Consider the following 9,233-nt stretch of genomic DNA (forward strand, 5'->3'; position numbering starts at 1 on the left):
TAATCTTAGGTGGCCACCTATCATAACAAAAGCTAAAGTGACAAAGTGAAAAAATGGTGGCGACACAATTTTAACGGAAACTTAAATGGTATTGACAAGAAGTAGTATTGCGGCACAAAAAATTAGTTCTTGTAGTAAATTGTGACACAAGAAAAAAAAAATATTAAAACAGATAGTCAAGTATCAAAACAGTATAGTTTAGCATATGATATTTTACGGTAGAAAGTAATTATTTTTATGTATTATGGTGTACGTTCAATCTTCTCTGATTTCCCTTTATTTTAACAATTAATGGTCTAACTTGCTGACGTTATCGTTCAAAAATATATTGTTGGAGCGGAAAATTTTGGTTCCTTCAATCCTCCAACTAAACCTTGTAACCATGTTGAGTAGCCCACAACACCATCTTTGCTCGCCATCAATGAGGGAGGAGGGGATCTGCAAGAAAATATTCCGACGCTCAAGTCAGTATTTGTTTAGAATGCTTAAAAAAATATAGAACGATTTTATACCTCTCTTTTTTTTTTCCATCTTTTTCTCATGTTGGTGGAGTTGTTGGCCTTTTATAGCCATTCAAGTCTTGGGTTCCAAGTCCCACTTCTCTTATATTTCTCCATGTTCCATGTTCATGGATGTATTTGATCATGCTCCTTTACTTTAGCCCCACTCTCCATGTTTAGCATGCTAGTGGCTTGTTTAGCGGAGAAGTAATTTTTGGCTCCCACATAAATATATATATATATATATATATAATAGTGTTCATGTGAATATTGCTAAAATATTTTGGTATCAGTGCTTCTCAATTTTGTTTTCCCAAGGCTCAATTTATGAAAATATACACAAATGAAACTCACCAAGGCGTCAATAAGGAAGGCACGAAATATAATTTATATACGACTTCTAATCAATTTAGCAACCTCTCAATTCTATATGCAGTTAAAAATGTTTAACCAGACTATTACGTGGATTACCAATTCGTTGCATGTATTTTTTTTTCTTTTAATTTGTTTAAAATATGTATATCATACTCATATGATACACAAAAAATAATATGTAAGAGACAACATTCATATAAACATCCATCTCCCAAACTACTCCAAAGAAAATATAAGAGACGATTGAAATGGGAGCCGTCCGTGGTAACCCCTAACCCTACAAAGTGTACAATAACTATGAAAACTATGACAAAAGGGGTCAAACCAGGGCGGGCATAATGTCGGACCTGTCTTTTGAACCAAAGCTTTAGTCACACTCCACGTTTTAGCCCAGATTGACTCCCGCGCTGCCACGTTTTCTCAACACAAACTCTCTCACCAGGTGGTGGCTCTGCATGTCTCTTCGCCACCCCCAAGGACCGAGAAAATTTTTAGTGTGCTCGAAACATGAAATAATAATTTTTTTTTTAAATACTTTTCACTAATATAGCATTCCGTGTTTTAAATACATTAAAAAATACCTCCTACAAATATTTCATCCCATTCAACCAGAACAAAAAACTGAAAGGGCAAACACTCATTACCCTCTCTCTCTCTCTCTCTCTCTGTCTCTAACACTTGCAAGGCGTCATATAAACCCACCAGTGCCTGATTGCTGCTTGTAAGCCATGCACCCGCCACGCACTTCCCAATCTCTCCACCACCCTCTCACCGTGGCCCCTCCTCCTCTCTCCATCTGGTCACCCCACCATCCCAATTCCGCCTATATATAAACACACAGAAACACAGTAAAGCAACAGCAAGAACAAGCTCTCATAATCTCTCTGTGGCATCTCCCCAAACAACTCTTGTGCAATCTTCTGTATCTATCTGGTCTGTGTGAATTCATGAGATCCCAGGTGGAGCAGAGGTTCTCTGAGTTTTTCGAGAGGTGGGTTTTTCAGCTCGAGCAGCTGCAGCAGCAACTTCTCAAGTTGTCGGAGGAGACGCGGCAGAACGAGGCGGAGCTTCGGGCTTTGGTGTCGAAAGCCACCAACCTTCACAAGGAGTATTACACCGTGAAGTGGGCTGCTGCTCGGGATGACGTCCTGGCCTTCTTCTGCCCTGTTTGGTCAAGCCCTTTGGAGAATGCGTATTCCTGGGTCACGGGGTGGAAGCCATCAATGCTGTTCCAGCTCATCGAGTCGCTGAAGAAGACGAGACTGGTTTCCATGTCGGAGGAGCAGGTGAGGAAGGTTGAGCAGCTGAGGCAGAAGATGAAGTACGAGGAGGATAAGGTGGAGAGGGAAATGGAGAGGCAGCAGGTGGCGATGGCGGACAGGAGGATGGTGGAATTGGCCCGGCTGGCGACCCGGGCGAGGAACGGGGAAGCGGCGGCGGAGCTGGAAGGGCTGGTGAATGTGGCGGTGAAGGTGATGCTGAGTGGGTTGGAGGGGGTGATGAAGGCGGCGGATTGTGTGAGGCTCAAGACATTGAAGGGGTTGTTGGATTTGCTGAGTCCATTGCAGAGTGTGGAGTTCTTGGCTGCTACTTGCATGGTGCAGATTAAGTTGAGGGAATGGGGACGAAGAAATGTGACCAAAATCAAATGTTCTCCTTAACCAAAACACCTAAACCTAATTAGCTAGTCTTTTTATTTTATTTTTTTCCTTATGAATTAGAAAAGTATGGGTCCTGATTTTATTTTTTAGTAGATCAATAGGTTTACGGTGGGAGGAATCAGTAAGAATCAAATTTGCATTAAGCTATATAACATGATTGCATTTCGCCATAAATATATGATCCACATTGGCTTTTGACCCAATTTAAATCATTTTTCAATGTCAAAATTAAAGTTTAGAAAACGTCACAAATTCGAATCATTTTTTAATATCTCATTAGAGGTCTCAAACTCGAATTCCAACCGTCGCGGTAGAGTTTCCAAACTCCGCGTTTGTAGTAGTAGGGGGCACGGTCTGGATTAGACTGGTTTTATAGTAAAATGATTGAGAAAACCCGGCCGAACCAAACTAGTTTTGCTTCTCCGGCCGCATTAGAAGGTTTACAAATCAAGATCCATGCGTCTAGATTTGAAACCACTTCCTTCTTTAAATTAGTGTAATAGTTTCGAACCTTTATCCTCCTTTATTAATAATTAAATAAAATAGAATTTCACAAATCCGCAATAGAAGGTTCATAAACTTATAATTTATGGATTTTACATCCCCACACTTTGATCACAAGAATATATATAACATACAATATTAATCTCTTTGTATATAAAATGAAGAAGTTAGGGCAACCCAGTCAAAGAATACCACTTTTTTTGGTTATATAAACACCAAAGAATAAGAATTAAATGAATCACAAGGACACATGAACAACCAAGAAAATCAAAAGGGCAAAATGGGGATTTTATCTTAATACAAAGGCTATGGCTATATGCATGGGAAGGAGCAGCAGAGTTAAAAGCTATTCTTCTTCTTCTTCACCATTTTTTTATACAAAGGGAGAGACTTTAAGACTGTTGGCTTACAACACAAGAAACAGAGAAGAGAGTCAGAAGGAGAGAGCTTTCCGGCTTATGTCGCCTCGACCGATAAGATCTCGAGTTCCGCCCACCAGAGGGGAGAGAGTCTGGGGACTGCTTGGTTGGGAGTGATGGGGATCACTTCCCTCAGTTTGTTAGTCACATCCTTCATTGTTGGTCTCTGCCTTGGATCTTCTTGGATGCAATCTTTGATGACCTCGCACAGGACATCCAGCTCTTCGTTTTTGAACGACTTGAGGGTTGGATCCACCATGTCCCTTCGATTCTCATTCAGATATGCAGAGGCCTGGCAAGTTGACAACAAAGCCGAATTAGCATTGGGATTTGGATTCATGAAACCTAATCAGATTGGTTAGGAACTTACCCAGTATAGAAGGGACCCATGTTCTTCTGAGTTTCGGAGCTTCCCGTTGATGATTTCAAGCAGCATTACTCCGAAACTGTAGACATTTGTTTCTGGATCAGCAAGGGGTGGCAATACCGAATGCTCCTTATCATCATCGCCGGAATTCTTAGGCTTTCGTATTGATTCTGCCCAGAAACAGATCTCCGCAATCTGTGTGTGCGAGAGAGAGTTATATGAGTAAAGGTCATAAAATTCATATTGAACAAAGGCAATCAGAGGGTGAGAAGGGAAGGGGGTACCTTAGCAGCGTAATCATCAGTCAAAAAGATAGAAGCCGAGGTCAGGTTAGGATGTGACACAGGAGGATTTAGCTCATGGTGCATGTACTGTAGACAATAAGCAGTTCCCATAACGATCCTAATCCTCGAATTCCAATCCAGATGTTCCATTTCTTCAACTGGAAAACAGAGAAGATTAAGAAGTGTTAAACCCTCAACATCTCACTCAGCTAGTGATCGAACAAAGAAGCTTACCATGCAGATGCTCAAAGAGATTTCCATTTGGAGCATACTCAAACACCATCATCCTAGTAAAAGGTTCATCCTCCTCACAGTAGCCAATAAGATTGACAAAGTTCTTATGATTCACGCGGGACAGTACGTCAATCTACAGCAGGTGCAAAACAACATAAATTGATTAAGGTCATACCACTGCATCGGATGCTGTATGTTGCAACAGAAATAACATACCTTTTTTCGGTAACAATTCTCTGCAAGCTTGGACCAGTCTTTCAAAGACGATATTGTAGTTGATGCAACAGCAATCTCAACTCCACTGGACAATGTTCCCTTGTACACAATGCAACCTTCAAGTGTGCTAATAATGTTACTGAAATCTTCACATGCGGTTTCCAGTTCTGATCGGTTCAACTTGGGAACTCCTGCAACTCATAAAAAACGTAATTCAATTTTCATTTTTACATATCGACCATCTTAATACATGAAGCTTTCAATGTCTATATCGAAATTAGAAGGCATGTCAATATTCACACAACAAAATCACCTGATATAAATGCTTTCTGCAACTGCCCACTCAATCCAGTCTTCCAGGGACCTACAGTTTTAGCCACTTGGCTTCGACACATGAAGACCATGGCCATAAGAACAAGGAGCAAGATAAGCACACTGAAACCAATAATGAGATACTTCCACATATTGCCATTTGATTTTTGGGAAGATTGTCCGTCATGTTTTGAAGCCTCGTGAGGTTCAGGCGAAGGCTGCGGTGCAGGTGCAGGCGGAGGAGAATTTTTCTTTTTATCTTTTGGCACGGCTGGGAAAGCACCACTACTTCGGGTAGTTGGAAGAGCAATGACCTGTCCAGTTGGATCCGTATCAGTAACGGGTACAGCTGGTAGGTTACTGGCTTGTGCAAGTAGTCTACGGCGAGCAAAGGCCATGTGCGACTCAAACAAACCTGCTTAATGCAAGACACAACATCAATGTATTTTTCAGGATGATGTATTGCAATACTACATGTGTAAACGCCTTCTTACTTACTAGATAAACTATCACAGCAATTATCTCCATCAATTGGCAGAGGATCCTTTCTGTAACTGAACCTTGAAATAAAAGCAAACATTTTTCAACAAATTGAACATGATGGAAACAAACCAAACATAACTTAGGATGCCATACAATGAAAGTTGGTTCCTTACCGAGGCAGTGACAAGTAGTTGAGATAGTTCTTAAGAGCTCCCTTAAGAAATAATACCAAGGATTCCACAGTATTCACATGTTCTAAATTGCTCTGCCAGATGCTGCCCAAGAAATGCACGAAAATTACGAACACGATAGATATGAGAATACGAAATGCTTCTATACCAACAAATGAATACTCCAATACAAACATAACAATTACATTATCTATCACATAAATTTGAGAAGGCAATGCTAGTTCATTCTGAAAGTAGTTGGAGCATAAAAAATGGTACTGTGAGACTAAAATCAGATCAATTCTGTTAGCTGATAAATCGAGGTGTGAACATATGTACTTCCTATCAACTCATGTTACAAAGTCTAGCATGTAGTAGTTTGGATAGCTCGAATTAAAAACAACTGAAAGCCTGAAAAACGTAAGATTTTTTTGTCATTCAAGGTCCTAAAGATAAAACTATAGAAGTCCCAGATTCTCTTTTTATCAACTCTCTGTCTGAAACAAGATTTACACTACGCATTCCTGGGTACACTAAATGATGCTACAGTTACTACGACTAGATATTTGCATCGTAGACATCAACTGTAAATTATGAAATTGAAAATAAAATTAAAAGGAAAGAAAGAAGTCATCAACAATGAAATAAATTTCTTCTTGTGAACTAAGTCATCCTACTGTGTATTTGTGAGACTCACGGGAGTGATTTGTATGTGTAAGCAGTATTATACCAATGGCCAAACTTTCTGTTCACACAGCCAAATCCAGTGGTTTCACTAGATGAAAGGTAATCATCAAATTGCAATTCGCAGAGCGAGCTGAGACGAGTGAGCTCTAGAGGAATGGTGCCTTCGAATCTATTGTCACAAAGCAACCTGCGGTTTAAAATGAGTTAGTCCAGGGACTCGAAAGTTATAGAATGAAATAGAGATCAAGCATGCAACAGCTAACTCACAAGCATTTCAGTGACAGCATACTGCCTAACTCAACTGGAATCATCCCATTCAAGTTATTGTTCCTCAAATCCAGCAGCTCCAACCTTGTGAGCCCCCCAATCTCTTTAGGAATTACACCAGATAAACGATTCTTGTATAACACACTGTTATTCAGAGGAAGCAAAAAACTCCATAAGGTCACAAAAGAACTAAATTTCCACAAGACCGTGGTTTTATTGTCTATTGTTTGTTCAAATCCATATAATAAGAATTCCCATTTAAACTCTTATATGCTTAGAGATTCAATCAAGGTCCACAATGTCAATGAAGACCTAACATCACAAAACTAATTAGGCCAAGCCAAAGAAAGCTTGATAAGTCCCTAAGAAGGGTACAGTATCATGCATTCTTAACATGCTAAATTGATTCATGATTAATAAATTTGAGATTTTGTGATAGTTTTGTACAGTCTCCGGTCAGATTGGGGGTTGAAAAATGAATTCGCATGGAGATGAAGATGAGCTATGAAAACGTGCATATATTTTTCAATGGAAATGCATAAACCCTGATTATGCTTAATTCTATATGTAGTTTCATTCTACGGTACCAAGTTTTAACTGTTTAAGAAACGACATTTGGGTGCTCCAAACAGTTTGTTAAATACCAAAATCTCAACATCCAAAAAACTAAACTTTAGCCACAAAGACTCGGTGACGAAGAGAGTCCTTACAGAGATCTTAAGTGATTAAGTTTCCAAAGTTCAGGTACCAATGTCCCTTCCAGAGAAAAATCCGTCAGATTCCTACAATAAATCAATTAAAAGGCATCAAAACATCAAACCAGTTAACTGCAGTAATTGATAAACAATAGATTGGTACCTTCAAAAATGAGACTTATCCCCGAAAACAAAAAGCAATCTCTAGTAATTATCTAACTGGGGAATTTAGAAGAAATTCAGAAGGGACTTACAGCATATGCACTTTACCGTCCACACAATGAACACCATTCCAAGGGCAAGGATTGCCATCGTTAGGACTCCAATTCTCCAAAGCACCAAAAGGATCGAACTTGATATTTTCACGGAATGACAACAGAATCAATCCTGCATTTCCACACCAATTGCAAAAGAATGCAATCCAATTTTGAAAATTACAAATGCCATTCATTCCATAACATCAAAAACTAAAGGAAAACAAGAATGTACCTTCATCATTGAGACACCAACAGCCCCGAAACCTCAAAACAAGAATCAAAACCAGGAGAGATAGCAACCGGAACCCGAGAGGGTTCCATCTATCCCCCATTGCCTGATGAACGAAAAGCTGCAGCAGCAGTGGTGGTGGTAGTAACTATATCTGCCGACAGCGACGAAGCTAAGCAAATTACTATACAGAATCGCCAGGTTTTTTGATACGAGCAACACCTTCCACCATGCTCAAAACCCCAAAAATCCAAATTTCAATCCTTCATTTTTTCCCCCGCTCACAGCAAACAAAACACACAAAAATAAGACCAAAATTCTAACTATATGCAACCAGAAAAAACTAGGCTACAAAAAACGCACACCCACCACCGTATCAGGGTCCCTCATGATAATTTGACTCTTTTAATTGGAGGTTAGAACACCCTTTGATCAATGCACTCAAAACCCCAGCTGCTTCTGCAGATTACAACCTTCTTCTCATTGGGCTGAGCTGAAAAATTCAACAAAATCCACAGAAATTAACATGAATTGACAAATAATCCCCTGAAATCTATAAATTGCAGGGGAATGCCGTTGTGGGCAAGCAATGCATCAGAAAAGCAAAACCCAGAAAGAATAAAGCAGAAAAAGAGAGAAAGTGAGAGACTTTACCAAAAAGAAGAGGGGCAAAAGGGGTATTGGAGAGTTGGGTTTTCTTGTTACTCCTTGGAAAGGCAGAAGTAAAGCGAGTTGGATAGGTGGGGGGAGATTTGAGACTCAAAACTTGAAAAGGCAGCACAGAAAAAAACACACCAGAAGTTAATTAATTATTTGATTTTTTTTCACTTTTTGACTGAACAGAAAAGGCTTGAAAGAATTGAAAGTTTTTTTTTCTTTCTATTACTGCCCATTTCAGGATGATCTCAGAGGACCCTCCCTTGGACCATCTTTTGGGTCTCTCTTCTCAGAACCAGAGGAGCTTTCTTCTCCCTTCCCAATTTTGTCTTTTTCTTTTCTCTCTCTTTCTTTCCCAGTTTTTCTCTTTCTCTCTCTCTAACCCCCCCCACCACCAGCCAGCCACCCCCCCCTTCAAAGCTGTTTTTCTGTTTTTCCTCTTTTTTTTTTTTTTTTTTTTTTTTTTTTAACTTCAAAGCTTTGGTGGGGTATGACGGTGGGTTTCAGTGAACGTTTTTTCTCATTTTTTTCAAAATTATTATTTTTACCGTTTATTTATATCTTTATTATACAATCTCTTAATAAAGATAAGGTCAAGTAAAACATGTGAGTCTCGTATATAATCTTTTAAAAATAATAATCCACATGCAATATAAGATAACATTTTTATTTTAGTCTTTCGAATATTACCATTTTTTCCCAATTTCTCTTTTTGTCTCCGTTTTTTGGATGGTGTTTGTGAGAGAGTGTTAATTAAAAGGGTGGGCCCCACATTAGGATTACAGTTGGTGGTTAATCATGTTTTGTTCGGTTAAGTGTTTGGCGGGAAATCGAAACTGTGGTGAACCGGCGGCACGCTAGACACAGAACCGGGAAACAGAAGCCGAGAGGGGTATTTTGGGTATTTCAGGCGATT

At 39.4% G+C, this 9,233-nt stretch overlaps 2 protein-coding genes across 7 annotated transcripts; one reads left to right on the top strand and one right to left on the bottom strand.

Moving 5' to 3' along the window:
* Positions 1-1,585: 1,585 nt before the first annotated feature.
* On the top strand, positions 1,586-2,858 carry LOC103942356 (protein DOG1-like 4). The gene has a single exon (XM_009352577.3). It carries the CDS (start codon positions 1,823-1,825, stop codon positions 2,534-2,536), a length of 714 nt encoding a protein of 237 aa, XP_009350852.2. The 5' UTR covers positions 1,586-1,822; the 3' UTR covers positions 2,537-2,858.
* A 308-nt stretch (positions 2,859-3,166) lies between these two features.
* Positions 3,167-8,704, bottom strand: LOC103942010 (protein MALE DISCOVERER 1). Of its 6 annotated transcripts, none has more exons than XM_009352301.3 (15): positions 8,315-8,704; positions 8,030-8,153; positions 7,664-7,814; positions 7,429-7,561; positions 7,190-7,261; positions 6,480-6,623; positions 6,223-6,399; positions 5,529-5,630; positions 5,371-5,432; positions 4,874-5,287; positions 4,561-4,751; positions 4,345-4,477; positions 4,111-4,268; positions 3,830-4,021; positions 3,167-3,751 (listed from the first exon to the last, which is right to left on the bottom strand). In XM_009352301.3, exons 3-15 carry the CDS (start codon positions 7,761-7,763, stop codon positions 3,497-3,499), a joined length of 2,133 nt encoding a protein of 710 aa, XP_009350576.2. In that variant the 5' UTR covers positions 7,764-7,814; positions 8,030-8,153; positions 8,315-8,704; the 3' UTR covers positions 3,167-3,496. The 6 variants fall into 6 exon arrangements, with proteins under 6 accessions (XP_009350576.2, XP_018501745.2, XP_009350756.2 ...); XM_018646229.2 differs by having other exon boundaries at positions 7,664-7,923; XM_009352481.3 differs by having other exon boundaries at positions 5,371-5,426; positions 6,256-6,399; positions 7,664-8,153.
* Between the last annotated feature and the right edge of the window lie 529 nt (positions 8,705-9,233).

The sequence above is a fragment of a genome, unplaced genomic scaffold (assembly GCF_019419815.1).
Source record: "Pyrus x bretschneideri cultivar Hongxiangsu unplaced genomic scaffold, Pyrus_bretschneideri_v1 Contig19, whole genome shotgun sequence".
Taxonomy (NCBI): domain Eukaryota; kingdom Viridiplantae; phylum Streptophyta; class Magnoliopsida; order Rosales; family Rosaceae; genus Pyrus; species Pyrus x bretschneideri.

Coding starts and splice junctions, on each gene's coding strand:
- LOC103942356 (XM_009352577.3), top strand. CDS start 1,823: ATGAGATCCCAGGTGGAGCAGAGGTTCTCTGAGTTTTTCGAGAGGTGG.
- LOC103942010 (XM_009352301.3), bottom strand. CDS start 7,763: ATGGGGGATAGATGGAACCCTCTCGGGTTCCGGTTGCTATCTCTCCTG. Junction 5,433..5,528: donor AACTACTTGTCACTGCCTCG/GTAAGGAACCAA, acceptor TTTTATTTCAAG/GTTCAGTTACAGAAAGGATC. Junction 5,288..5,370: donor TTGCTGTGATAGTTTATCTA/GTAAGTAAGAAG, acceptor TGCATTAAGCAG/GTTTGTTTGAGTCGCACATG.